This window comes from Microsporum canis, genomic scaffold, assembly GCF_000151145.1.
Source record: "Microsporum canis CBS 113480 supercont1.6 genomic scaffold, whole genome shotgun sequence".
In the NCBI taxonomy this organism is placed as follows: domain Eukaryota; kingdom Fungi; phylum Ascomycota; class Eurotiomycetes; order Onygenales; family Arthrodermataceae; genus Microsporum; species Microsporum canis.
This window is the reverse complement of record NW_003299164.1, coordinates 2,177,800-2,204,803: the sequence shown is the minus strand read 5'-3', so window position 1 is coordinate 2,204,803 and position 27,004 is coordinate 2,177,800. Positions and strand designations below refer to the sequence as shown.

At 48.6% G+C, this 27,004-nt stretch overlaps 10 protein-coding genes across 10 annotated transcripts; 4 read left to right on the top strand and 6 right to left on the bottom strand.

Moving 5' to 3' along the window:
* Positions 1-156: 156 nt before the first annotated feature.
* Positions 157-2,635, top strand: MCYG_06959 (non-imprinted in Prader-Willi/Angelman syndrome region protein 1; the record flags this gene model as incomplete). The annotated part of the gene is made up of 2 exons (XM_002844949.1): positions 157-1,159; positions 1,212-2,635. 2 exons carry the CDS (start codon positions 157-159, stop codon positions 2,633-2,635), a joined length of 2,427 nt encoding a protein of 808 aa, XP_002844995.1.
* Positions 2,636-3,068: 433 nt separating this feature from the next.
* On the bottom strand, positions 3,069-4,923 carry MCYG_06958 (conserved hypothetical protein; the record flags this gene model as incomplete). Its single annotated transcript, XM_002844948.1, has 3 exons — positions 3,069-4,637; positions 4,709-4,846; positions 4,879-4,923. 3 exons carry the CDS (start codon positions 4,921-4,923, stop codon positions 3,069-3,071), a joined length of 1,752 nt encoding a protein of 583 aa, XP_002844994.1.
* A 690-nt stretch (positions 4,924-5,613) lies between these two features.
* Positions 5,614-9,503, top strand: MCYG_06957 (GRAM domain-containing protein; the record flags this gene model as incomplete). Its single annotated transcript, XM_002844947.1, has 3 exons — positions 5,614-6,029; positions 6,103-8,732; positions 8,794-9,503. The coding sequence occupies 3 exons, from the start codon at positions 5,614-5,616 to the stop codon at positions 9,501-9,503; spliced, it is 3,756 nt and encodes a 1,251-aa protein (XP_002844993.1).
* A 638-nt stretch (positions 9,504-10,141) lies between these two features.
* MCYG_06956 (translocation protein sec72) lies at positions 10,142-10,759 on the bottom strand (the record flags this gene model as incomplete). The annotated part of the gene is made up of 1 exon (XM_002844946.1): positions 10,142-10,759. The coding sequence occupies one exon, from the start codon at positions 10,757-10,759 to the stop codon at positions 10,142-10,144; it is 618 nt and encodes a 205-aa protein (XP_002844992.1).
* Positions 10,760-12,189: 1,430 nt separating this feature from the next.
* On the top strand, positions 12,190-13,608 carry MCYG_06955 (prepropenicillopepsin-JT3; the record flags this gene model as incomplete). The annotated part of the gene is made up of 4 exons (XM_002844945.1): positions 12,190-12,542; positions 12,612-12,889; positions 13,021-13,200; positions 13,253-13,608. The coding sequence occupies 4 exons, from the start codon at positions 12,190-12,192 to the stop codon at positions 13,606-13,608; spliced, it is 1,167 nt and encodes a 388-aa protein (XP_002844991.1).
* A 1,323-nt stretch (positions 13,609-14,931) lies between these two features.
* On the bottom strand, positions 14,932-16,613 carry MCYG_06954 (CCR4-NOT transcription complex subunit 7; the record flags this gene model as incomplete). The annotated part of the gene is made up of 2 exons (XM_002844944.1): positions 14,932-15,927; positions 15,983-16,613. The coding sequence occupies 2 exons, from the start codon at positions 16,496-16,498 to the stop codon at positions 14,932-14,934; spliced, it is 1,512 nt and encodes a 503-aa protein (XP_002844990.1).
* A 452-nt stretch (positions 16,614-17,065) lies between these two features.
* MCYG_06953 (conserved hypothetical protein) lies at positions 17,066-17,402 on the top strand (the record flags this gene model as incomplete). Its single annotated transcript, XM_002844943.1, has 2 exons — positions 17,066-17,163; positions 17,240-17,402. 2 exons carry the CDS (start codon positions 17,066-17,068, stop codon positions 17,400-17,402), a joined length of 261 nt encoding a protein of 86 aa, XP_002844989.1.
* Positions 17,403-17,725: 323 nt separating this feature from the next.
* Positions 17,726-19,246, bottom strand: MCYG_06952 (ribosome assembly protein SQT1; the record flags this gene model as incomplete). The annotated part of the gene is made up of 1 exon (XM_002844942.1): positions 17,726-19,246. One exon carries the CDS (start codon positions 19,244-19,246, stop codon positions 17,726-17,728), a length of 1,521 nt encoding a protein of 506 aa, XP_002844988.1.
* A 259-nt stretch (positions 19,247-19,505) lies between these two features.
* MCYG_06951 (phenylacetyl-CoA ligase) lies at positions 19,506-21,434 on the bottom strand (the record flags this gene model as incomplete). The annotated part of the gene is made up of 4 exons (XM_002844941.1): positions 19,506-20,155; positions 20,213-20,645; positions 20,668-21,078; positions 21,159-21,434. 4 exons carry the CDS (start codon positions 21,432-21,434, stop codon positions 19,506-19,508), a joined length of 1,770 nt encoding a protein of 589 aa, XP_002844987.1.
* Positions 21,435-22,193: 759 nt separating this feature from the next.
* On the bottom strand, positions 22,194-25,189 carry MCYG_06950 (conserved hypothetical protein; the record flags this gene model as incomplete). Its single annotated transcript, XM_002844940.1, has 9 exons — positions 22,194-22,246; positions 22,349-22,439; positions 22,517-22,990; positions 23,107-23,144; positions 23,316-24,173; positions 24,235-24,362; positions 24,419-24,725; positions 24,775-24,891; positions 25,093-25,189. 9 exons carry the CDS (start codon positions 25,187-25,189, stop codon positions 22,194-22,196), a joined length of 2,163 nt encoding a protein of 720 aa, XP_002844986.1.
* Positions 25,190-27,004: the final 1,815 nt, after the last annotated feature.

The window sequence follows — 27,004 nt, the reverse complement described above, 5'->3', positions numbered from 1 at the left end:
GTCCAAAGAAGCCCACAGGAGGCGTTGGCTAGTTACCACGACTGGCCTCCAAATCCAAGTCCGTCACCAGAAACCCCCCGGAACGCCTGGATATTTTATCTAGTGACGAAAGAGCTGCAAGAACTATCGAACCGAACGGAATTCTCCTCTGCGACAATGCTTGTCGCAGTCCTCCTCTCCCTTGCTGTCGAGCAGGTCTCCTCCACAGCTCTACCGTTGTCGTTACACCGGCGCTCCTTCGATGCTGTGAACGGTATCATACTCGCCAGCGGAAAGCCTGATAATAGCGGTGGGCACGGGAAAGACCCTATCAGCGAGTGGTCTTCGACCATCGGAATAGTCACTGCGATTGTAGGGAACGTCCTGATTTCACTTGCTCTGAATATCCAGCGATATGCCCATGTTCGTATTGAACGAGAATATGAAGGGAACATACTGCGTCTGAGGGCAGAGTGGAAACGGTCATCACCCAGGCTAGAGGGTCGCTCGAGTAGCCATAATTATGGGACGGTGGATGGAGAAAATACCCATGGCCAGGAAGACATCAATACATCTCGGTATACTGATGACCCAGAGGAAGAACAACGATCACGCAAGGCTCACACTAATGGAAATGGATATACCAATGCTCAAAGTCAGAACAACCAATCTGTAGATGATGAGGAAGCGGATGATCCACTACAAGACTCGTTTCTCTCCGACCGGACGGCCACATCGTTTGAGAAGAGCATTGCAGGTGTTGACAGGAAGTCATATCTTCGCTCGTCATACTGGTGGGCTGGGATCATACTGATGACTGTGGGAGAGGCTGGGAATTTCCTGGCCTACGGGTTTGCTCCAGCTTCTATCGTTTCGCCCTTAGGCGTCGTCGCACTTGTGTCGAACTGTGTTATTGCGCCGTTTATGCTCAAGGAGAGATTCCGCCAGCGGGATTTCATGGGAGTTGTGATTGCTGTTACTGGGGCAGTTATTGTCGTTTTAAGTGCAAAAACGTCTGAAAACAAAATCGGCCCAGATGAGATATGGGATATGATCACTCGTTGGGAATTTGAGACATATCTGGGGATTACGGTAATTTTGATCATTGCCTTGATGTCGATAAGCAGAAAATACGGGAGGAAGACCATTCTGATTGATATCGGCCTTGTTGGCTTATTTGGTAAGAGATTCTGTACCTTCTATTTAGTCACATACTTACGAACATTGTATAGGCGGGTATACAGCTTTGTCGACCAAGGGCGTATCCTCTCTGCTCTCAAATACCCTTTGGCATGCAATTACATTCCCCATAACCTATGTCCTTGTGGCTGTACTGGTATTGAGTGCAGTGATGCAAATTCGATATATCAACCGCGCACTTCAACATTTTAACTCGACGCAGGTTATCCCAACTCAGTTCGTGCTTTTCACTTTGTCGGTCATTATGGGAAGTGCCATATTATACCGTGACTTCGAATCTGCAACTGGAGAACGGGTTGCAAAGTTCGTTGGTGGTTGTGTCTTGACCTTCTTTGCAGTCTATCTCATCACCAGCGGAAGGGCCCAGAAGGAAGACGATTCGGAATCAGAGCCGGAAAGTGATGAGGAGGAAGCCATCGGTCTTCAAAACGATGAACCCTACAGGGATTATGTTGACTGGCAAGGAGATGGTGCGCCAATGCCTAATAACCAGAACACTGATACCACTGGTAGGTTTACACACACAAAGCCGTCTCCGTCACGCTCACTCCAGAGCCTCGAGGAGGTTTATAACGAATCTGAAGAAGATGATGGTGGACAGCTGACTCCGCGTGCCCGGATGTCTACGTCCCCTGGCTCATTACTGCCTCCTATTTCAAGCGCCTCTTCTATCTTAGATCCATCTCCGCTACCTGCCTCTAATAATCCCTGGGCGACACCTACCCATGAGAGAGAGGAGCCAGACTACAGCATCACGACAGCCGACAAGGATACCACAGCCCATAATACAGACGTATACCCACCCCCAACAAATGTAGTCTTGCAGTTCCCTGCTGCTCCTGGTGCTACGGATTCGCCGCCTCGATTTTCACCTCCTCAAAATGGCCCACAGACACCGCAAGGAAGCCCCCGTCGCCGCTCGCCAACCAGAGCAGAGTACGGCAGCAACAAGCTATCTGGACAGCCTCTACGTACTTCTGGCCCAGCACATCGAAATTCCCTCTCTCGATTTTCCCCTGGCCCTCTCCTACCTCCGCTATCAGGCGGGTTAAGTGCTGTTGTTGCAGACTCACTACGACGGGGAGAAGGGTCCCCCCAACAACACCGAAAGAGCATGCGTGGAAGCGCCAGACAAAAGTCTAAAACCAGAGTACGGCCTGGTATCCCCCTTTACCTTGACCCTACGCTAGATCCTCGCCCAGTGGTCGAAGTTGAAAATGAGACGATTGGCATCCTCGCTCGTCCGAGAGATAGCCCCAAAATATCACGATCAACTTCCACGACAGGCCCCGAGGCTCTACCGGGCGAACAGCAGCGGATCAGAAGCCTAAGTGATTCATGGAGTGGCGGCCTTTTGAACTTTGGAGGGACCTTACGGCTTCCTGGCCGTCGATCAAAGGGCAAGCTTCCTGAGAATCCTTCCGATGAGCCTTCCAACCGTCCAGCCCACCCATAAAGCAACTAACTGCCATTGAATTGTCCTTGCTTATACATGTTATGGGTCAATTGGCTACCTTACCGTCATATCCACCTCTCCTCCAACATTACCTTCTCCGCGTGTCTTTCCTTTCCTTACTCTGGGACCATGCCTTGCGTTCCGTATCTTTAGTACATTTAATACCCGTTATAGAGCCTTTAACAGGATATGTATTTATTAACCATTTAGCGTTCCGTATTGTGGCTGTGGTTCTTTGTCGTTTCCCTTTATATTATTATTCTTCTTCGTTTTACCCTCTTTGCCTATATTTACATTTGAGCGTCTATCAAAATCAGCCCTGTGCAGAAACATTGCAACATATGAAGTCCCGGGAAAGCCAGCAAAAGCGATGACTGGTAGATGGGGATGTATATATTCTTAGCTTTTGGCATGAACGATACAATTCATTAATTCATAACTTGTCTGGATCTTCCTCCTCTCTTTCTTTGGCATCCTTGTTTGGCCTGCCGGGCGTTTTACTCGCTCCGCCTCCATTGCTCGCGCCTTCACGCCTAACCCGGGCCCCTTCCTTTAACTTCTCCCATCGCTCTCTATATCTCTCTACCACGGCTCTAAGCTTCTCGTTCTCACGACTGACCTTTTCCAACTCTCGTTCGTTGTTTTTAATCATCTCTTGCAACTCTCTGATCCGCAGGTCTGCTCCAGCATTGGGTACTGATGGAATAGCTTCACCGGCAGCGGAGGCTGCGGGAGACGTCTGGCGAGATGGTAATATAGCATGCTGGTTATGCATGGCGCGAATCGACTGCTGTAGAGCCAGCGATGAAGACTGTGCATTCACTTCCCACATATGTAGACGCTTCGCCAGCGTGTCCGAAAGGTGTCTCAGTGCCTCGTTCTCCATATGAAGTTCCTCAACTGACTTGTAGGGTCTCGAAGGGTCACCTTTGTTCTTGCGTGAATGTAAGGATGTGCTGCGATCTAGCCTAGTCGTGCTCTTATGCAAGGTCTCTTCGGGAGAGGGAGGGTTTTCACTAGCATCAACAAAATCATCTTCAACAGACTCCATGCTATCCTTTACTGCCTCCTTTTCTTCTCGAGAAAGTATTCCGGCGTAGGATATCATCCCTCCAGCTGTGGGCACCACGTAGAATGACTCGGCAGGGTTGTGAGATGCAAAATGACCGTCTTTGTCCTTGATGGCCCTTAACGCAGCACTGGAAACCAGTTTGGACACGTCTGGGTCCTTGTCTGAAAAACTGGTGAAATCTGCCACGGCAGAGTGTGTGTTGGTCTTGGTGTCTGCAGCCGGGGCCTTTTGTCCCGCGAGAAGACGAGGCTGAGAGGAGTCAACGCCTAACGGGAGGCTTGTAAAGGCAAGGGGCGCAGACAGTTTTGAGATGACGCCTTCAAAAGTAGAATAAAAGCGTCGAAAGGGCTCATCTCCGGTGATAGACCTGATGCCGGCTATGGCAGTATCTTTGATCTGGGGCGAGACGTACTCCTGGGAAGTGACCCGAGTCGGGCTGATCGGGGGAACCCAGGAGTGTTTCCCTCCCTGCCGTCGTTGCTGAGAGGCTTGAGAGTCAACTGTTGACAGATGGTCTACCTGTTTGCCGTCTCTCTGCTGCCTCGCTCGGACGGGGGAGCCGGCCATCCTCGCCCGTGCATTCTGAGCCGAGACCGTAGGCGAAACCGGATTGGAATGCTGTCTCTGGGAGGGTATCCCCCTTGCAGAGGCAAGATTCCCGGCAATCGACGAATTACGAGACCCAGAGCTGGTCTGTGATAGCAGCCGTGGAGGATGCTGGTGCAGCAGCAACTGTTGCTGCGGCCCGGCAGAGGCCAAACCAGGTCCTTTGTGCGTAGCAGGGTTAGCTGTTGGGTTAGGGGCCAATGTCTCTACGCCGTCCGACAGCTTCCGCTCTGTGTCCGTTGCTGGGGGATTTTCATGCTGAAAGCGTATGATGGCAGCAAGCTGCTTATGGTGGTCTTCTAGCAGTCGAAGTGTCCTCGCAGCCTGTTTAGAGACGATGTCAGACTACGACCTTTTTCTTTTTCTGTCTTGTATATCGATGGATGGCCTCTTACACTTGGGTCCGCGGTGGACTGTCGAGCGGTTGCAAACTCGCCTGCTGCAAGATCATGCTCTTCGCTCGCCGCGACAGGGTTCGACTTGCGAGTCTCATGTAATGCATTCCGAGCATGAGTATGAGCCTGGATAAGATACTGTCAGTGATGAGACCTTTGAGTGTACACACAGAGAGAGAGCAGAGCCTTACGAGCAGGAGAGGAGACGACTCCATGGCGAAAAAGCTGTCTGTATCTGCTACCTTAGAAGCCAAAGAGCATCGAGCAGGTCATATCCCTGTAGTTACTCTTGTGTATGTCTCCAAGGCGGTTGTATGATGCCTGTAACTGCGTGTATCCTGTCGATAATAACAGAAATATTTCCATCTGGACGGCAGAAGAAGAAGAAAAAGAAGGCGATGATGTCAAGAAGAGGGCAAAAAGGCTGTCGATGTTTTGGTACTTCTTCTCCCTCCTATTTTTGCGGAGAGAAGAAGTACCTCGACATAGCTCCCTTTCCATCATCGAAACTCCGCCGTTTTGTGTCTCGCCCTACTTTTTTCTTCTTCTCTACAAGTAACGAACCAGAACAACCAAGAAGCACAACCCAGGAACCGCAGCAGGAAGAAAGGAAAAAAGGAAAGGCTGGAAGAGTCGATGGCGAAGGAGACACTCTGCTCTAGTTTCATCTTTCCATCCCTCTTTGCTCGGTTGATATGAAGCTGGGCTTCACCATATCGACTATCAAACACGAAACTCCCCCCCCCCAGCTCGCCCGCCGGTCAGCCTTGTTTCCGATCAGGCTACAGATATACGCCTGTCATACGGAGATTTATATATATATATAATACGTATATCACAACGAGAGGGAGTGCATGGGAGTGGTACCGTCTGATATCTACTAGCGAATGCTGCCGTTGTCGCCCATGGAGAACCATGGAGAACCCGCAGCCGCCTCTCCGAACGGCCTGAGGAAGGTCTTCACGATGCAGAATCGCAGCCGGACAGCGCTGGGGAAAACTGACGCTTCAGAGACCGACCAGCGGAACAGAAGTTCGACCATTGAATCGAGGACGGAGGACTCGAGACCCGCGAGCAGTGCTACTTCGGCAGACGCTCCAAGTGGGATTTCAAAGCTGATACCGGGAGCCAGGCGACGGCATCGAAAGAAGGTCGAGACTACAATCCCCCTGAATAAGGATGCCGAGCAGGTCGAAGGATACGACTGGCAGGCTGGGGAGTCAAAGGTCTCCTTGCCATCAGTCGAGGTCAATGGTCAACGCCGGCGGTCCATGACAAATCCTGAGAGCAACCATGTCTCAGATGGTTCGGAGTCAGATATGTATGTCCTTTTCTTTTTTTTTCGAACCTACCCTTAATGCTCTATCTTGATGCTAACTGTATAGTCTCTCTAGCGTGGGCAAGCGTAGCTCCCGTGGGGATCCGACAGCATCTACACCCGACCTCGGCGTCTATAGAGATGAAAGCGATGGCAATGCCGATAGAGTCCGCTCAAATACCGCCTCGGAAGTCAGTTTAGACAGTTTCAAGGGGGCCTCGAGGCATACCGCGGCGTTAGGAGTCTCAACAAGCAGACCTTCGACTGGCTCCTCGGCGGGCCGGAGGCTGAAGGAAGCGTTCACTCACCGAATGACGAACAAGAGCACCGATACGAGCCCTGATAGAGGCTCCAGCAAGCTCTCTCGGAACAACAATACCAATGATTCCGCTGGATCCGTGGACGGCGGTCTCTCCAAGGAGGCACCGACTCCCCTACGGACTATGCCTCCATTGCCTCCGCCGGCTTCGCAGGCTCAATCTCCGCTTGATGCTGGTCGTCAAAAAGCCGGACAATCGTCTCAGTTAAATGAGCCCCCAAAAACCCCTCCGCCTTCAAAAGGCCAGCCCGAAATAGTGACCACGCTCACACCTCCTACTCCCACTAATGATCAATTTCATCCCCAGCCCTCTATCCTGACCAATATTGTCAATTCCCCGGAATCTACTCAAAATGGCACTCCCCAATCGCCCTCTAATATTGTCGTTAGCCCCTCCGGTAATATGATATCCCACCGACGAGTACGGTCAGCATCGGCTGCTCACCAGCCAAGCAAACTATCTAATTCTACAGTTCCTCCCCTAACGCCTGCTATAGAAGAGAATAGAACCACGGGGAAACCTTCAACATCTCAATTTGGAGCCGGATTCTTCTCGTCCATGGTGTCGGCGGCACAGAATGCTGCTACCACTCTAAGCAGCAGCCTTAACCCACAGGCTAAGGGCAAAAACACTCAGGAACAAACGGATGGAAACACACGGGATGACAGTAACAAGGAAAATTCGGAGGCTATTCCCGAGGGTGACCAAAATGCAGCCCCAGAGGATAGGAAGAAGGAGTTGGCAGTGAACACCCTTGGCATGGGTGATCTAGACTTTAGTCACCTTGGACTTGAGCCCATTGACAAGACTGCTGGTGATGGTGATGGCAACAATCTAGACCTGACTGGACGCCAGCGGGCGAAAACAGTCTCACAGCGCGATGAACTTTCGGCCCGGATGGAAGATGTCCGGGCTGCTCGAGCTGTATCAATGGCATATGGAAATACACCGGCAACCCCTATCGTCACCGTGGATGGCATACAACCTGAACCGCAGCCTCAGAATGCCCTCGGCTCCCTTATAAGGGACAACACGGGGGAAAGTACGCCACCCGGAGGCAGTGTTCACAGCGAGACGGCAGAGAGTTTTAAACAGAACGGTAGCCTTCGAAGTCATCGTGCTCGCAGAACCCGCGGATCATCCGCCGCTACTACGAATACAACAACAGGCGGTGCAATTGGCACTAACCTTACAGCGAGGAACACAAGCGTCCCTCGTCTCACCGGGTTTGCTGTTGCCAGTAAGAAAAGAAACCGTGATTTTCATCAATTATTCCGCAGTGTCCCGGAGGATGACTACCTTATTGAGGATTACAGCTGTGCGTTGCAGAGAGAGATTATTCTTGCAGGCCGACTATATATCTCCGAAGGTCATATCTGCTTTTCCAGCAATATATTAGGCTGGGTAACAACGCTCGTGATCGGCTTTGATGAGGTCATTGCTATAGAAAAGGAATCAACAGCTATGGTTTTCCCAAATGCCATCGCAATCCAATCTTTGCATGCACGCCATACTTTCCGTAGTTTGCTCAGTCGAGATGCAACCTACGACCTGATAATCAACATTTGGAAAATTAACCATCCAACTCTCAAAAGTTCAATCAATGGAACGCATATTGACCAGGGCACTGGTGATAAAACTGAAAAGGCAGATGAAGCTTTCGATGATAGTGCCTCAAACTCGGAAGAAGATGACGAAGTGTACGATGAAGATGAAGATGGTGCTGCAATCATCAATGGGAGCGAGAATAACAGCGTCGCTGCAAGTGAACCCCCAGACCAGTCGCAGCGCCTTCTTCGAAAGTCTTCTACGGTCCCACTATCTGCCATGGGTGCTCCCCAAACTCCTAGTCCTGATGAAGAAGTAAAGTCAGGTGAAAATGGGGCAAGTTCTGGCCAGGAATTCCCAGGCCCCAAAGCTCATGTGCCAACAGAGTACAATGACCCGTCTGGACGTTTTGAAAAGCTAATTAAAGATGAAGTTATCCCTGCACCGCTAGGGCAGGTGTACTCGCTAATATTTGGTGCCCCTTCTGGTGCCTTCATGTCTAAGTTTTTGGTTGATTATCAAAAAGTCACGGACTTACAGCTTGAAGATGACAAAAAGGGTCTCACCAATGAGAGCAAAACTCGGTCATATAATTATATTAAGCCATTGAATGGAGCAATTGGCCCCAAGCAAACACGGTGTATTAGTACGGAACAGCTCGACTTCTTCGATCTTGACAAGGCCGTTCTTGTCACCCTCACAACCCAGACACCAGATGTACCGAGTGGAAATGTCTTTTCTGTGAAAACCAAGTATCTCCTTACATGGGCTCCATCGAATGCCACAAGACTCGTCATGTCATGCCTTGTAGAATGGACGGGAAAGAGTTGGATCAAAGGTGAGTGCTGAATTCTTCTCTTTTTCTTATATTGTGGCCCTTTTATTAACATAGTGCTCAGGCCCAATTGAAAAGGGTGCCAACGATGGTCAACAAAGCTTCGGTAACGATCTAATCAAAGCAGTCCGAGCCGCGGTTGCGGCTCGTGGGCTTGGAATAAAAGGTGGACCGAAGGGTAAAGGCAGACGCATCCGCATGGCAGCCGAAATGGCAGTGGCTGCGAAAGAGCAAGCTGCACTCGAAGCCACAAAAGCCCAGGCCTCAAACAATGGACTCCTATCCACCATATATGGCCCTTTTGCTCCGATCGTGGACGTTATAAAACCATTCTGGAGCAGCAATATGACTATTGGTGTTCTCCTGATTCTTCTTGTCACCATGTGGTTCCGTACTTCCGCCCCTGCCCATCAAACTTCTAGAATCGGGCTCTCTTCACGCTCTGCCCCAGAACGGCTACTCGCATTAGAGGAGCTATGGCAAAGAGAAGAAAACGAGCTATGGGATTGGCTAGAGGAGAGAGTAGGACTAGAAGGCCTCTCATTCCCTGTTGTCGACGTACATTCCCGAGCGGACAGACGGTGGTCTAGTCGTGGTCGTGCCGAAAGGGAGTTTGAAAACCGGCTACATCGAGAGAGAATGTCAGAGCGCGAAGCTGAAGATGCTATTCGTGTTACGCAACAACGTCTTGAGACCTTGCAGAAAATCGTCGAGAAGCGAAAACAAAATCGCCAGGCTTCTCTAAAGGACGATGCAGAACCTCCTTCATCATAACGAGCAGGAATATACATTCGTTCTCCACCTCTCACTTGCCATTTTGCTATAACTTCGTTCATCGAGCGAATTACCATGACTTTCCTTGTCATTTCTGTTTCATACCAACAGTTTCTGTTTGATATTCTCTCCTTTTTTTCTTTTCTTTTTCTGCATTGTATATCACACCGTCGCCTTGTCGCAGGCTTTTCCTTTTTTCCCCTTTTTATTCCTTTTTTTCTTTTTGTTATTCCTGCATACTTGCATGTTCATTTATATATTGTTGGGCGCATCTCCCGGTCCAAAAATAGCGAATCTCTTTGCTCCGTTTTCCTTTGTTTAACTAAGATTTGGAGTTGGACTGTGGTGGTGCTGTCATTTTATTGTCTATCTGTGTACAGGAGGAATTCAAGCATCTCAATATAACACTTACCAATTTATTCTTTCTGCGACATGCGTATGACTACAACACCTTTATAGTCATCGACCCTAGGTCTACATACTGTCGCCTTAGGGCATATATTAAACAACTGTAGATTTGATTTGGCACGAAATCCTTCTCATTGTATTTGCAACTCTACCAACATAAAAACTGGTGAATCCAATATATAAAAAATATGTTAATAAAAAGTTAGGTATCGTAATATAAAAAGGATAATCTAAAGCTTCTTTTCAAGCCCCGTGTGAATATCGACCATCAACGCACTCAACTCCTTGGAAAAGTCACCCTCACCCTCGATTTCTAGAGCCTTTGAAATCCACCTCTGAGCTTCGGCCCACCTCCCCATTTCTACCAGACACTTACCACCACGCCACCAAGCTTTGCCATTCCCTTGTTCATTACATTCTATGCTAAGCTGAGCATCAACCCATGCCTCAGCCCATAGTTGCTGTTGCATATAGGCCTGTGCTCTGTTTGCATAGAGTGCAGACAGCTCTTCACGCACTAGTCCTACAGGTTCCCAGGACGGTCGTGCAAGCGCCATATCAATAGCAAGAGTATATAGCTTAGCAGCCTCCCCAAAGCTGGCCTTCCGATAGGCGGTGTTGGCTGTATCGCGGAGTTTTCCTATCTGTGCGCTCCGTTTAGGATTTACGGGCCGAGGTGGAGGAGGAATATTTGGAGGTTCCAGGTTGAGGAGAGCACGGTGTGTTTGGTTTATGGCTTCGAGTTCTGCTTCAAGTTCTGCTGACGATGATGTGGGGTCGGAGAGCGCTTTGGAAGTTGGGTCAAGGTGTATCGGGTACTGGACGAAGGTCTCTGCATCTGAAGCCATGGTGCTGTACGGCTAGGTATCCCGTATCAAAGACGGCGCACAGTCTATTAGATGAAAGGCCGGATTTGATGGCACGGTTTTGACGCGATCTGGTTCCCGGAGCGGGTTCCTACAAGTAAAAATTGTCAGCTATTAAATCTGAGAAATGAGTAAGAGTCCAATTATACTAACTAACTGCCGTAATAGGGATTAGGTAGTTCTCTGAAATAGTATGTTAGGTATATTCAAGCTGGGATATCTGGGGGTGCTTGGAGTAGAAGCGATGATAAAACTGGCAACTTGTTCTTCTCCTATACGAGGCTAGTCCCATTTTAGGACTAGCCTCTTAAGGCCTTCCAGAAAGACGCACGGACCACACTCTAACTCCACAAAAAAAGCTAAAAACAAGGAAGACAAAACAATGTTGAACGAAGAAACTAACATGAATTTCAAGTGCATTAAGCCATATGTTACTGCGAAAGTTACCATCACCTGTTATGCGTATACCTCTAGAATACCTTCCTCCTTGACAACTAATTTGGCCCAACTGGAGTCGTTTAACCCCTGTGCCAGGCAGGCTTCAATATTCGTTCTGCTGTATACAAATCAAACGAACATTTTCTATGGCCTCTGAATTTTTCTTCATAACTGATGAGGTCTTGTAGCTACTCAATACCGAGAGTATACGAAGTTAACCATGTTCGATGTGGACTTACCCTCTTAATTTCGCTCCGATATGGCACTAATCTACTCAATCTGCAGAAGACAAAACGCAGAAATCCCTGATACTCTTGAATTACTGAGGTTAACATATATTCCAACCAGAATTCGAGCCCAGCATACTCTTTCTTTGTCCTCCTGGTAGCACAGGAGGACTTTTCTTCTCCTTTACATTTACTTGGCCAAGAGGCCTAGTTTTTGCTAAGCACCTCTTTCTATAATGCAACCGGAGATCTAAGCCTGTATACTTTCACATATCGCACCCGAAAGAAGGCACTTCAGGTGCTCTGCTCCACATTCCATGCGACGGTTTTCCCGGCTTTTATTGCTGCTGCGATTGTCCGACTAATCGCTTATCGCGGTGCGGGCCCCCGAACAGCCAGTTAACCATGCATCATGCATGCTACAATATGAAATGAAACTGAGGGGCCTGCGTTTGCTGCAATGTGGAGATAGCTGTTTTATTCCATCCGAAATAACAGCTCCCTACTTCTCTTAAAAGTGAGCATAATGTTGCATTAAACGTATGAGTTCCACATATTCCCTTGTAAGAGATATTTTGGGGGCGGTGTGCCGATTGAAAAACTCCCACTGATACCCTACTTCATGGTTAATATATAAATTAGAGGAGAGGAGTAGTGTAATTCTGTCTACTGAGTTTAGTTATCACTTGAATTCGTCTATTGTATGAGGTTATAGTTGTGGCTTTTTTTTTGTTTTTAAATTAATTCATGATGGGACCTTTCTTCTATTTTACTGCATATGTCTCTCTCCTCTTTGCTTTTACTCAGGCTCTACCCACCATCAATGGTGCAACCGCTGGTCTCTTCTCAATCGAGCAGAAGCAATATCGCTCTAATAGAGTAAACTGGCCACCCTACGAGTTATGGAGGACCCTCAGGAAACACCACAGACCGCCACCGCGCGGTATGACAGCAGTTTCCCGCATAAAAGCCTACGGAGAACACACGATCAACGGAACTGTTGAAGTCACACCCTCAGAGTATGATACGGAGTTTGTCAATGAAATTACAGTTGGAAATGATACCCTCTATGTTGACATTGACACTGGTTCCTCGGATTTGTAAGGTCTACTATCCACCAGAATCATCCCTCACATATTCTTTGGCTAACAAAGTTGAGGTTTCTATAGCTGGGTATTTTCGTCTCAACTCCCGGAGCAATCGCAACGAAATCATCGTATTTATCATCCAGAAGAAACAGGCACAAAATTACCAAAACATACTTGGGAATCAAAGTATGGCGATGGGACTGGAGCCGCAGGCAATGTGTTCCTCGACAAAGTTAACCTTGCTGGATTGAAAGTATCATCACAGGCAGTAGAAGCTGCAACATGGGTGAGCTATGAATTTGTCGATCAACAAACAACAGATGGGGTTATGGGGTTTGGATTTGACAATTTTAACCTGAGTAAGGCATCTATACCTCTTATCTTTCAAGACTAAAGCAGTTGCTAATATATATATCCGAAGTTGTACCTAAAAGGCAAAAGACTTGGTTTAGCAATATCAAGTCAAAACTAAACATGCCTGTTTTTACAGCCTGCCTGAAACATCAGGCTCCCGGATTCTATGACTTTGGTTTTATAGATGGCACGAAGCATGTGGGAAAGCCAACCTACCTCCCTATCGACAGTTTGAGAGGCTGGTGGGAAACCACATTTAACGGTTTTTCGGCTGGTGATATTGATAACTCTACATATCGTTTTAAAGCCGTAATTGGTATGTTGATATATCGACTGGAGAACGAACTCCGTTCTAACAATAGAGCAAGGTATTAACTTTGAACTCCCAGATACTGGAACCACATTCATGCTCCTCCCCAAACAAATAACCGAACAGTACTATTCCACTGTCCCCGCTTCGATGTATGATCGCAATAATGGAGGCTGGGCTTTTCCATGCAACACCACTCTCCCCAACTTCACTATTCATATCAACGATCATAAAGCCATTGTGCCAGGAGAGCATATCAGGTGGGCACAATTACCAGGGACTAACACATGCTTTGGTGGTCTTCAGCCTGTAAACAACCCGCCTGCTATCCTTGGGGGCACATTCTTAAAGAGTCAGTTTGTCATATTTGACTATGATGGCCCAAAGATTGGGTTTGCTGCTCAAAGGAATTAGAGTAATGTGTCGGGAGTAATGATTGTATAGAGGGAATCGAAAGTTGATTAGACATGTTCGTATACTTGCTGGCCCCTGGGAAAGGCTACTGGCTTAAGGGGACTAGTTAGTGCACGAGTATAGATTGCAATTTTAAATTTCACGCCTTCGTTTTGGATTAAACTTGGGTTTTCGCAACTCCCTCAAATATCAAACGCACTATTGAGGGACAAAGGAATGGCGAAAGAGAGAATTATGCCTAAACAGCCTTACTCGATCCACCTGAAAAGACTCATTGGCGAGATCCCTGGGGTACTTGGCTCGGCGTCAATACGTATCTCGGCTTCATATATAAAGCCGAATTACGATCAGAGAAATTTCGATATCGAAGCAACAAGGAAATAGGTTCAGCGGGTATTGTTGGGAAGTCGTCCGCTAGGAAGGGAAGCGGGTGATTTTAAATGCATGCCTCGCCCTTGTAATGTGCTCAACAAATTGCAAGTCTTCCACTATTATCAATGGCTGAGCGCCTTCCGCCAGTTTCCATTCAAATACTATGTAAGTATGGGTATACCTGGTGTCGTGTACGAGTCCAGGGCCTGTATCTGCAGGGATAATGCATCAACAGTTCACCTGGCCATTGGCCTGTAGGTATCTATTTTGTCCCATCTCGCAATACCTGCAAAATACTTGTAAACTGCAGAACTAGTAGAAGAAGAAACGAAGAATATGCAGTGTTGCAGGATGTTTCTTGTCTCTCTGGGAGACGAAGTGCGAAATTTCCCCTTTTGGAGATAGCCTGTGGTTTACGTAAGTTAAAGACGAATGATTTTAATGTTGTTATTCGATTCGAGGATAACAGACCAGCTCTACATAGATTTACAAGAAGGTAAGCAGTTAAGGATCCTTGAAGGGCAGTGCCTTGTTCGCCATCACAATAGCAACAGGAACAAGCCATGTAGCAGCTCATCAGAGCAGAAAAATATAACCCGGTTACCAAACATTACGAGCCAATCCACACAAACCCGTCTGCCGACCAAACCCCCTCGACAACAGTATAAAAGAGAAGACTAAAGGAGAAAGTAAGGAAGAGAGAAAATACCCTTGGAAAGTAACCCATTTTTTGTCAAAACGCCGGGACACTCTTGTACAACGAAGTGGTTCGAGCTCAAACAAACACCACAAGCTGAAAATGCAACAAACACCGAGAAAAAGAATATTCGTGTCGTAGAACACACAAAGCGTCATCCTCCAGTTGTCTAGAGAAAAAGGTATAGATATTTAAAAGGATGTTGTTGTGTCGTTTGTGCGGCTACCCTTCATATTATGGCTGAGTTTGCGTTTTTAAGACCTTGGATGGAAATTGCCATAGGTTCCTGTGCCTGGAGTTATGCTACCGGTTTGGCGGCCTGGTGTTTGATGGCTGTTCAACGCTGCATGTCCTGTGTTGGGAGTGCTAGGTGTTCCGGCGGTTGAGTACATGACTGTGCCGTTGGCACCTGGAGTCTGATGGGGTTGGTTTCCGGGGTAGAAGGGCACAGCGGCTATCTGGCCGTTGAGACCCCAGATCTGACCGGAATACTTGGACTCATCTATAGTTCCGTTGAACACAAGTTGTCTGATTTTCCAGAATATCTCACCGGTGACGAGGGAATCCGAGCCGGCTTGGTGTGCAATGCCGACTCGTTTGACGCCTAGCTCGTCTGCAATATCCTGTAGACCTGACTTTTGGCCGAGATTGGCAATGATCTGAGCTGCAGCATGGGTTAGCGGGGATCCGTTGGCTGTTTGATTCCGTCCGGCGTGTTTCATGAGGTATTTGATATCGTATAGAGAAGGGAAGAATATGTTAAGAAGTTTGTGGAAATCCTTCTCATCGTCAGGCAGGGGTTTGCACAGCATGATCTTCATCAAGTATCCAAAATCGTATCCGGAGTGGAAGGAGATCCAGTGGACGTCGTCAAGCAAGACCAATCCGGACGTCATGAGCAACGCTCCAAAGTCCAACGGGTCAATGCCATTCTTTTCATGAAGCGCAAAGTCGATGCCGGCTTTGGCCAGCATACTGGTAGACTCCTGTGCGTACATGTCGTTTTCGAGAGAGAACTTGAAGTTGAATTGCCAGGTACATGGCGCCGGTATCAGGGCTCCATTGTAGGCTTCCGAGTTCGCATGAGTGGCTGTGACTGGAGGGACCTCGCCGTCCTCGGAGAAGAGAGTGATCCCAAGCTGTATCATCTTGAGTAAGTCAACATTACACCTTAGGGTTTGGTAGTGGTAGTCTGCTTTTGTGGTAAAGGTGCCCATCGGTCTGGCCACAATTCCTGGGAATTCGGTGTCCTAAACGCTGTTAGTGTTCCTACTATACAGCCGAGCAACAAGTGACGCAGCCTACCATGCTGATGTAGGGGTATTTTTCTACCAATGACCGCAGCATGGCCATCTCCTGGGCAAGATTGTGCTTCCAGACATCACGTATCCTCGACTTGACAGCGCTATTCTTGCCATCCATGGTCAAACGGCCATCGTGGCCCAAGTGAACCTGCTGCACCTGGTGCTGCTGTAGCTGCTGCTGCGCCTGTTGCTGCTGTTGCTGCTGCTGCTGCATCTGAGCACCCCTTACGAACCCCATCTGTGCGGCATGGCTGGCAAGCCCGGTACCACTTCCGTCGCCCAGAACTCCCGCCCCAGCCCCGGTAGGGAAGCCAGCGACGCCAATACCATTGGCACCGGGTATACTGAAGGGATTGATGCTTGACTGAGGGTTACTAGGACCAAAGCCTGGGTGTCCGCCAAGGGAGGGAGGAGGGAGGCCAGAGTTGGACTGTGGGTGGCCGGTATGATGTTGCGACTGCTGCTGTTGTTGCTGCTGGAGATGTGCTTGTTGGAGGTGGGGGAATGGGCCTGTCATGCCCGAAGGCCCATAACGGTTGACCGGCGGCGGCATCGATGGCTACGAGGCGCGAGAAGTATCACAGCGTGAGGGGGGAGAGGAAGCCGAAAGGAGCATGAGGATGTGAGGGAGCACACCAACTGCACGTTTATCCCCTCGCCGTGTCGTGTCTCTGATCCTGCCGTCTCTCTTCTGCAGTATCTTCCTTGGCCTTCTTCGTCTGCCTCTGCCTCTGTTCCTGTTCCTGCTTCTCGTGGTATATTATCTCCTGTTGTCCTTGTCGTATTCTTGTATCTTCGTCCTTCGTTGTTCTTCATCGACGAACTTCAACTTGCCAAGACTTGTTACCGCTTCGGGTTAGAAGCTCCAAGACGACCCAACATCGAACAAGCAAAAAAACGAACCAAAGGAACCAAACTTGGACATCTCAGCAGGTGAAAACGCCAGCAAACCAGCTCAATTGATCAGTTACTACGTCTGTAGCTGCGAGAGAGCTCTACCTCTACGGCCAGTGGACGGCATACCCCCCCCCGGTTAACGGTCGAACCCCCTTCATCTACCGGTCTACCCCTCGCGCTTAATAGGATGGCGCCTCCAAATCCAACCGGCTTCGACATGAAGACCTTCAAGGCTGCGGCTTCACCTACGTCGGAATGGGCACTGAGAGATCCCTGGAAGCGAAAGTACGTTTGCTTTCTTACTTTTCCGGTGGTCCTGGCTTGATTTTAGGACGTTCAATTGATGCTAACACTGCATTAGCGAGGCATGGCGATACACAGGCCCGTTCTCCAGATGGAACAGATTTAAAACCGGCTTCCCAGGTCTCGGGATTGCAACTGTTGCCTTTGCCATATATTGCGGTTACGAGTACGCCTTCTTGAACGACAACCACCACGGCCACAAGGAAGAAGGTCACCATTGAGAGGTCCCTTTGCTGGACGAAGATGCATATAAATATCAATGCAGAAGAAAGGTCGATTAGAAGTGAAGACATCAGAACTATAGAGCTATCTGCCGGGAATTTCTACTTGGGACGGTGGCTGACATTCGGACTCCAAGAGTCGTTGTACATATTCTACTGAAAGGCGCAAATGGGAACAACTATTCTGTACTATTGACTCCTGCTTTTTTGGCCTGATGACCTACTTCTTTTCCATACTCATACCAAATCTATGCCCGTGTTTTATGCTAAAAATGATCAATGTCATCCAGGGGTCCGTTATGAGCTCCCTGTATATTCCAAGTTTACTCTTCAAATACAAGAGCTATCCCGTCATCACCAGCAGTGACTATCCGCCTACCTTCCCTATCACCCTGTACAAAGCCCAATACACCACCCGATTGCTCTCCATCTTCGTTTTCAGAAACACCCACATGGCCTCTCCATTCTTTCAATAGCCCATGGCCAGCGGCCACGGTGCCTCCACGGGTGTCCCACCGCCTTACCACGCCGTCCATGCCCACAGAGGTGAGCAGCCACGGTCTCCCTGACGATGTCCCGGCCGAGGAAGCATTGGTCTCGCAATGAACAAACTCAACCTTCACCACAGCTGATTCCTCGTGAGCTCCACGGATGTGTCGTCTAACGGCGAATCTATGTGCCACATCAAATAGGGCGATGGATCCATCCACAGACCCAGCGGCAAGAAGGTTCAAAGGAGGAGAGGAGAAGGAAAGTGACTCTATGCCGTCTGACTGCGCTTGGAGAGATGCAAGAAGTGTGCCGGCTCCGCCTCCGCTAGACGCACCAGCTCCTCCTTTGCCCTTGGATTTCGACTTTGCTGACGTATCAGACAGACGCGGTAGGCCAACCACCTTTATATGTCCTTCTGCACCACCGACAACAGCAAATGCACCCGTCGGTGATATGGCAACAGAATATAGTCCTCCCTCAACGGCGAACCTCTGGTCCTGGACAGTCAATGCGACGACCGATTGTGTACCTGCGGAAGAGGTCACTCCGGCAGCAGCCGCAGATCCAAAGACATCATAGACGTAGAAGCTTCCTTCTTCAGACACAGTAGCTAGCAGTTGTCCGTCTGGAGTCCAAGCGCCAGCCGTACAAGATGCTGTATGCTGGAAGTACGTGGACACAATGGTCAGTGGCTCTGCAGCGTCCTCACTCGCATCCACACGGTAAACCCATACACTGCCGTCGTTCGCACCAATCGCAATAATATTCCGAGTTTGTTCGTTATCGCCATTGCTGCTAGACGGACAAGTCGCGATCCAGTTGATCTCCTCCACTTCCTGAGACTCGGCCAGGAACTGCCATGACCTCCCCGTTAGATTCTCACTCGTATCTTTCCAGGCGCGTAGCTTCCCATCCAGGCCCGCGGTAATCACATACTCTCCCCTCGGAGCTGTGAAGCACACTGCGTTTACTGAGTCCTTGTGACCGTCCAAATGTGCAATCACCGGGAGCGATTCTCTCTCTTTGCTCGGTTGCGGCGTTGTCTCGTAGCTTTTGGGGAGCAACGGTTTCTCAGCAGCCGTCTGACTGGAGTCGAATATATATGCGGTATCATCCCCAGAGCCAGTAATTATGATCTCGGTATGAATTGGATGCTGTGCGATGCAGAATATCGAGTCCGTATGCTTATCGAAATGCGCGCAGGAGTCGTTCTCGAGCAGCAACTCTTCGTCCTCTTCTTCCATCGGATGGTCATCGTCGACCTGGACTATCTCTTCTGCGTCTGCATCATCTAGAAACTCTTCTTCCATGTGTTCCTCGTCCACGGGATCTTGTAGATGCCGGTCAGGCATTTTGTCGTTGATATTGATAGTAAGAAACCGGTGGAGGGGCAAAGGAGGGGCACTTTATAAAATATGTATTAGCGGATATCAAACGCGACAGCTTTTAAATAGTTCTAGAAGATGAATATACAGAATATCAAGAATGTTATTTATTATCTGTCTGGCTTCTAAATATTTATAATGTTGAAGAAACTGGTGGAAGTTTTTGTATTTCCAATTTTGATTATAAATAGTTACGCCATCAAGAAAAATTTGATAACTACCACTTCTATAACTTCGCCTTTCGTCGAGATTCCTTCTCGCGGTCTCTGAGCAGACGACGGAGGATTTTACCACTGGGACTCTTGGGAATGACATCGATGAACTCGACGCCACCCTTCAGCCACTTGTGTCGGGCCTTGTGCTCCTCCACGAACCTCTGGATCGACCGGGTGAGCGCAGCATCATCCTTGCCGGCAGCAGAAGCTCCCCGGACAATGAAGGCCTTGGGCAGTTCTCCAGCCTTCTCGTCGGGCACAGGGATGACGGCGCAGTCGGCGACGTCAGGATGGGAGAGGATGTGAGCCTCGAGCTCAGCGGGTGCGACTTGCAGTCCCTTGACCTTGATCAGCTCTTTTATACGGTCGACGACGAAGAGATGTTCGGTTCCCTTGGGAGAGACCCGGAATACAACTTCGTCTCCTGTGCGCATCCAGCCGTCCTGGAAGGTCTCCGCGGTTGCTTTCTGGTTGTTCAGGTAGCCCAGGACGATAGAAGGGGATCGCACGACCAGTTCTCCGGGCTGGTCGTAGCCTGTCAATTCAACGCCTTCAGGGGAGACCACCTTTGCTTCAAAGCCGGGAAGCAGACAGCCTGATGAGCCCAGCCAGGTATCCGAAATTTCAGTGGATGATACCACCGTGCAGGTTTCGGTGAGGCCTGTCAAGTGTTAGTCTAATATACCGTGGGACCGGGGGATATAGGGCCCTGGCCTACCGTATCCCTGCTTTATAGCCCATGTTGGCTTCCAGGCCTGAAGTTCTTCTGCAGTCTCCTTTCCTAAGGGTGCGGCTCCTGTGAAAATGGAGGATACACTGGAAATATCTACCTTATCACAAACGGCCTTATTTCGCAACATTGCAATGATGATCGGAGGAACAAGGTACAGAGTGTTGATTTTATATCTTTCGATGGCGGTCAGGTACTGTGCCATGTCGAACTTGGGGAGAATTATCAGAGAGTCACCACGGTAGGGGCCAGCATAGCACAGGACTACTAGTCCATAGATATGGCTCTGAGGCAGCAAACCTAGGCTAACGGTCGTGGCTGCCCCTCCGTTCTTGACTCGACCATCTCGTTCTGGTTGCTCCCTCAACTTTATTTGCATAGTGTTTGCAATCACATTTCTATGTGAGATCATTACTCCTTTCTAAACTTGGGGGTTAGCTCACGTTGAACGGGAATAGACAGGTATCCCATACCGGTAGGCCAGATGTCCCGCTTGAATAGCACAGGAAGGCAGTCTGTTTAGCACCCTGACCAGGAGCCCACTTGACCTTCTCCAGAGGTTCAAGGGAGTATCCTTCTGTGATAAACTGCTCCAGCGTCTTGAAGTCAGTCGGGATCTTTGCCGAACCGGTGAATTCACCGGGGAAATCGATGATATACACCCGGCTCTTTGGAATGCCAGCCTTCTCAGCTGCCTCCAATGCACTAGGCAAGGAGGGAACACAGGTAAACAGGGCCTGGCAGCGAGAATCTACAAGCTGATGGGCCAGCTCTGGAGCAGAGTAAGCCGCGTTTGCCGCGCTCACAATGCCAGATAGTTTATGTATAGCCCAGCATAGCACCAGATAGTCAATCTAGCGGCGCACAAAGCATGACGGAATCAGTTATCTTATAATCCTTTTTTATTTTATATGAATCAGGGGCAGAAACATACAGAGTTGAAGCTGTAGATGCCCACCACCTTATCCCATTCCGACCCTTGGTTTGGATGCCAGCCGAATTCCTTTGCCAGCGCGCGAGAGAGAACGTCGACCCGTTCAACAACCTGGGCTATAGAGTACGTTCTGCCCGTAAGGCCACAGACAAATGGATCTCTCGAGGAGGCAAACGGCATACGGCCATTCTTCTCATCCAGCATAAAATCGCATATTGGTATACTATCCGGTACCTGGGGAAGCTTCTTTGCACTTGCTGGCGGATAGAACACCATCTTGCCGGGTACTTGATACAGAAAAAGATATACTCTTTACCCTGTACTCTGCAGTTACAAACATAAACCGAAGAGAGGCGAAACCTCCTACTTATATATTTTATCGCCTTAGCTATCTTATCGACGTTCCCCCAGCCTCCCCCAGATAAAAAAAAGGGGCTTGGCCCGCCCAGCTCGCGCTCGAGCCGAGCCTTAACCGAGGCACCGGCGTCGCTTTTATGCATGTTTAACGGGGCCTTGACCAAGAGAGACACTACAACGACCATGGCATATTTAAGTCGTAGATGGAGGTGATGGACTTAATATAAGCGTCTGTACGGAGTATTCAAAGTGTTGACTTGGACTGCTGGGCCAGGCCTTGTTCAGCAGGTATATAACACAGAAAACCATAGAGTGCCGAACGGTATGTATAGTAAAACACTGGGAACGCCAAAGTCCAAGCTGCAATCCTTCAATGTCTAGTTGATTATCTGCTATGAGGGTGGTAGTTCGCAGCTACCAGAAATAATGTCTACTATCATGCTGCGTTCGGTAAACTCGCCGAGTTATATTGCAGTGGCTGCATAGCTCCCGGAGTTGCATCCGAGCTGCATAATAATATCTTCCTGGATTACGGCTCCATGAGTTTAGAACTTCTCTGTTGTCACAATACAACATTCGATCGATGTATCGGCCCCATGAATGAACGAGGAGTTGGATAAACTCTTGTCAAAGTTCTATTCTTTGGCCAAATAACTAGGCGGCAGAGAGACAAGTTATCTATTTTTGACGGGCCTCTTGGTTTGGCCCAGGCGATGCACACGGAGATTTATCTAGTGGTATAGGATTGTCAGCATACTAAGGCATCCTACCTGGCAAAGCTGCTAACTACTCGTCCCCGTCGTATCCGGACCCTGGGATCGGGTCGTATTCACCTTTCCAGTGCTCAGAAACTGGCACCTCGTCAGGCATCACGTATCGAGCAGTTAGAGCGAATCGAAGTCGGCCTGAGGGTATAACAGAGTGCTACATCAACAACATATACAAGTGAGCATCTAAACGAACGGAAAAGGGAGAGTTTACAGTAGCAGTTAGCGACATACCTCATAGTACTTCTGTAAATCAGGTCCGTGCATAACGGCCAAGTCACCATGATTGAGCGCCATCGTACAGAGGGGCGGCGCCTCTCTTCTTGGTGTGGGCAGAGCTTGTCGCGCAGTAAGATACTCTTCTGCGGTAATTTCGCTCGCGTGGAACTTCCGTGCAAGTTCGGCTCTTGCCTCTTCGTTAGCGCATCCTGGAAGAACCGGGTCGTGTTGCAGGTATATCTTCTCCTTGTCTCTTTTCCGGAAGCCGTTATAGTACTCGTCCTTCATCCGGACCAGCATGGTTGCCGGTGCTCCGAGCGAGAGTGTTGCGATGGTCGGTCCAAGGGATGATTCGCCATCGTCATGGTATCCGATCGACATGTCCTCAAAGTATCCAAGCGCAAGGAGCTCGTTAGGCGTCTGGAACTCTTCTTCCTTCACTGTTTGCTTCGTCGCCCATTTGAGACGTTCGAGAGCACTGATGATAACCTGTGGAGCCGTGTTGAATGGCCGAGAGTCTACGCTCACGATATACTTATAGGGCATCCCCTATTGATAGTAGGTTAGACCTAGGATGCATAAAAAAGGCGGTATGGGGTACTTACATAGTTAACGGCAAAGTGAGAAGTCAGGGTTCCAGCAACTATATACAAGATTATATAGTTAGCTTTGCTAATATAACAAAAACAATAAGTCAGGAGTAATGCTTTAATCTTTAAAGTATGTTTAACTTCCACTTGCCCTTGGTTTGTAAATATAGTAGGATAAAAGAGTAAAAGGTGGAAAGGGGAAAGGAGTACAAGAACAAACTTACCTATACAAGGAGAGATAGGGTATCTTCTAAGACCTAGGTCTTCCACCTGCAGTTTGTTGAAAAGATCATCAGGTCCGCGTGGCCGGCTGTTTATGGTTCGATTTGCCGCAAAATGGGTCACAACGCCAGCACCCGGGAGAACAAAGGTGTCTTTACGGTAGTTTTTCATGTATTGAATTGTTGGCATGGAGCTTGTATCCTTAGGGATAGTTGGTAGCCTATGTCCCGAGGCACCCATCTCCAAATCAGGCAACACAGATCGTAAAGAAACATGGTTCATTGGTGGGCTGTATCGGAATGTGCAGCCGGGTGTCGAGCATTCCCACCACCTCCAATGGATTCTGGCAATGCACGCTCTGCACTCCGGGCAGACGATTCCTTTCCACGCCATACGTGTGCCAGTGACGTCGGTATGGTCATTGGAAAAAGTCGAAAGGAGGTCAGGCACCAAACTGCAAGGAGGCTGGACAGAATTGGTTGGTTTTGACCTTTTTGTCAGAAATTCCTGGGCGAAAGTGAGCTGTGGCGCCGGCATTGACCCATTCATTTTCCAAAATTCGGTGCATAACGGGTTAAGGCACATCCAACCTTCTGCAAAGACCTGAGCTGTCCCCTTTGAGCATGAGATGCAGACCGGGTCTTGTGCTGGCGTCACGGACTCGCGCTCCTTCAGGGGAAGGGGGTCAGCTGAGCCCTTAGGTGACCACCAGCTTTTGGTTGTGAGGTCGAGCTTTTCGAAGCGTAACTGAGCACCTTTGAACTTTCCGACTTGCTCGAACCAGATATCCGTAATCCTGAAAAAGCCCAACACATTATAATTATATGGGACCTTTACGCGGCAATCGGTATTTTTACCCCCTATACCCTTTACGTTAGACTATGATATTGCATAAATGGGGAATAATGCTTTCAATCTCACCTAGTATGAGGCCGACAGGAATCTCAAACCTCATGGAATTTACGAGAGACCGAAGGATAGGACCATTGGGATCGTGGTCTTTGGTCATGACCAACTTGCCTTCCTTAGTCTTCTTGCATGAGCCGCCCCTGTACATGGGTTAGAGAACCTGCCTTATCTTGTTGAAGAGGGGAAGATAACGTACACTCTGGTGATGACAACCTCATCATCTATGTGTGATCGGTCGCCACAGTCTCCATCCATCAGCACGCCACGGCAGATGTTGTCAAGGTAATAGCAGCCTCCCTGTACTGAATGAAACCATGGAAGTGCATCTGCAAGCACAACTCGATCCTCAGCCCACGCTGGAGGTTCACCATGAGGCTCCTGCAGTTTGTTTTCGCGCACTGGAATGACGATTTCAGCCTGACTTGCTTGTGCCTCGCTGCCATCAGTCTCTGCGGAGGAACGGCTGCTGGACCCTGACTTAGCCCAGGACAACAAGGTATTTGCTGCATATATGTGTCAGTAGGTGTTCTATAATAAGAAGCAAAGTATCACAGGGCTGTGGTATCTCGTATTTAGGAAGATGGAGAGGTTTTCCTTTCATAAAGAAGGGGTAGCTTTTATATAACGACCAGATTCTGTCACACGTGATATCGCTTGTTTTTAAAAGCACTATAGAAAGAAAAAGAAGGTAAAGATTTGAAGTGAAATGAAGTTAGGAGAAGAGGCCATATCTGTAGCATGTATGAAGGACTTTCCTGGTTGAAGTCCCGAGATGCCGTCCCTCGAAGATGACCAGGATATGGGAGGGTTATATATAGGACGGAAAATATGGAAAGAGTAAGTAACGAAAAGGGACTATATGTGACGTACCCTGGGATGGATTCTTGGTCTTCTTAGTAGCCCTAGTTCTACGAGCAATCCCAGCCCGGCCGGTGACCTTCAGTACGCTGTTCTTATCTCCTGCCATGATGTACAGGCAATGCTCACGTTATGCCCAGCGGATAAGTACTGGATTTTGTCAATGGTATGAATATTATCCGGTAAAAAGGGGATATCCAGGACAATGAAGGTGGTTTTCTTTGTGAAGTCGAACGGTTATCTTGAGTAAAACTGGTCAGTAAAATGTAAAGATTCGACTGGTCATTTGCCCTTGGAGAACGAAAGAGGAGAAGAGAAAACAGCGGGGGAGGAAGAGGTTTATATAGAGACTCCGGGTCGATCCCTTCAAGTACATATTCACAGGGCACATCTCCATTTCTCTAGGGTCAAGGGAAAGAGGGCATAAGTGATGGTAGACCTGTCACCAGAGTTTGATGTGAAGGTCAGAACGCGGTGGGTAAAGACAGAAGTCACCAGACGAGTATAGCCAGCAGATCTGAAGTAGAGTAGCAGATATAGTGAAGCGCTGCAGGGTGTACTGGGTATATAGCGGCAGGGGTACATCGAGGGAGTACTGAGAAGCAAGGTAACCGGAGCAGACCGGAATAAAGCACGAGGTTCCGCATCGAGTGAATAAAAGGGGACATTATTATTCAGTTGCAACGTACCTGTTCTTTAAGTCAGCTCCTGATACATGGTTAAGGCGGTTCAAATATGGACTCACCGTTATAATAGTCTCCTTGACACTGTATGGCCGTAAAAATAATATAGCATATATCGATAATGCTCTGGCGTCTATTTAATCCTTCCAAGGCTAAATGCTGCCATATAAGAATATCCGTGGGCAAATCCTCTCCCAGAGACAATGAAAGGATGGGGTATATATATAAATATAGCGAGTAACCGCCTTCGGTGCCTGCATCGGCCGGCCATATTCCGTCATAGTTATACTGAACTCTGGCCTCAAAGCCGCCATGAACCGTTTAATAATGCAACCAGGGTCTTCCAGCCAATTAATATTTGAGGGCCTCGAGGGCCTTCCATGGAACTTTTTCTTATACCAAAAAGTCTACCATGGTGAATACGGAAGTGTTCGGCTGGTGTAATAGACTGTCGTAGACGTTTTGACTTTGCACCGCAATACCGTTATATATGTTGGAGAATATCAAATATCCGCAGAACATAAGGCGAAGAGAGGGTGGTGAAAGGGCAGGGCAAGGCATTTGCTGGCTTCTATCAGAGGCCAGCACGGCAAGTATCCCACTTGCCGGTGCGTTGGTAATAAACACCATATTGAACACCAAGGGGCTTTGCTTCTCGGCGAATAGAGGTTAAAGCAATATAGATACCATCGAGTAGACGGGTTAAAGCGATGAAGACATCACTCCCGTCAAGTCATGATGGATATAGTAAGATATTTGTCCTCTGTGTATATCTTCTGTAAGTATATGGGGAGAAGGGAGGAAGACGATGATAAGAAAGGAAGAAGAAGAGGAAGAGGAAGAAGGGAAAGCGAGGCTTCTTATATAGACGGCCTCTCAGGATCAATCACTTCATCCTGGCTATCCATACGGTGAACGAAGGGCCTGGATAGATAGAACTATATGAATGATGCCGTCTCATGTATTAACTGTAGGCAAGCAAAGCATCCACACAAAGACCGACAGTGAAACACCAGACGGTGAGCACAAGGAAGTGAAGACATAAGACGGATCCATGGATAGTTTCTCTTTGTAGGCAGTGAAGAGAAGAAGATCTGGCTGATATTTATTGATTCATGCAGAAACTCGGTCACTATCAGTGAAGACTTGAATTCGCCATCTCGTAGTCGTCTTTCCGTCGCTGTCAAGGTGATCTCACATCTCTTGCATATCCTGATCTTCTGCTCTCTATCAACGCCGTT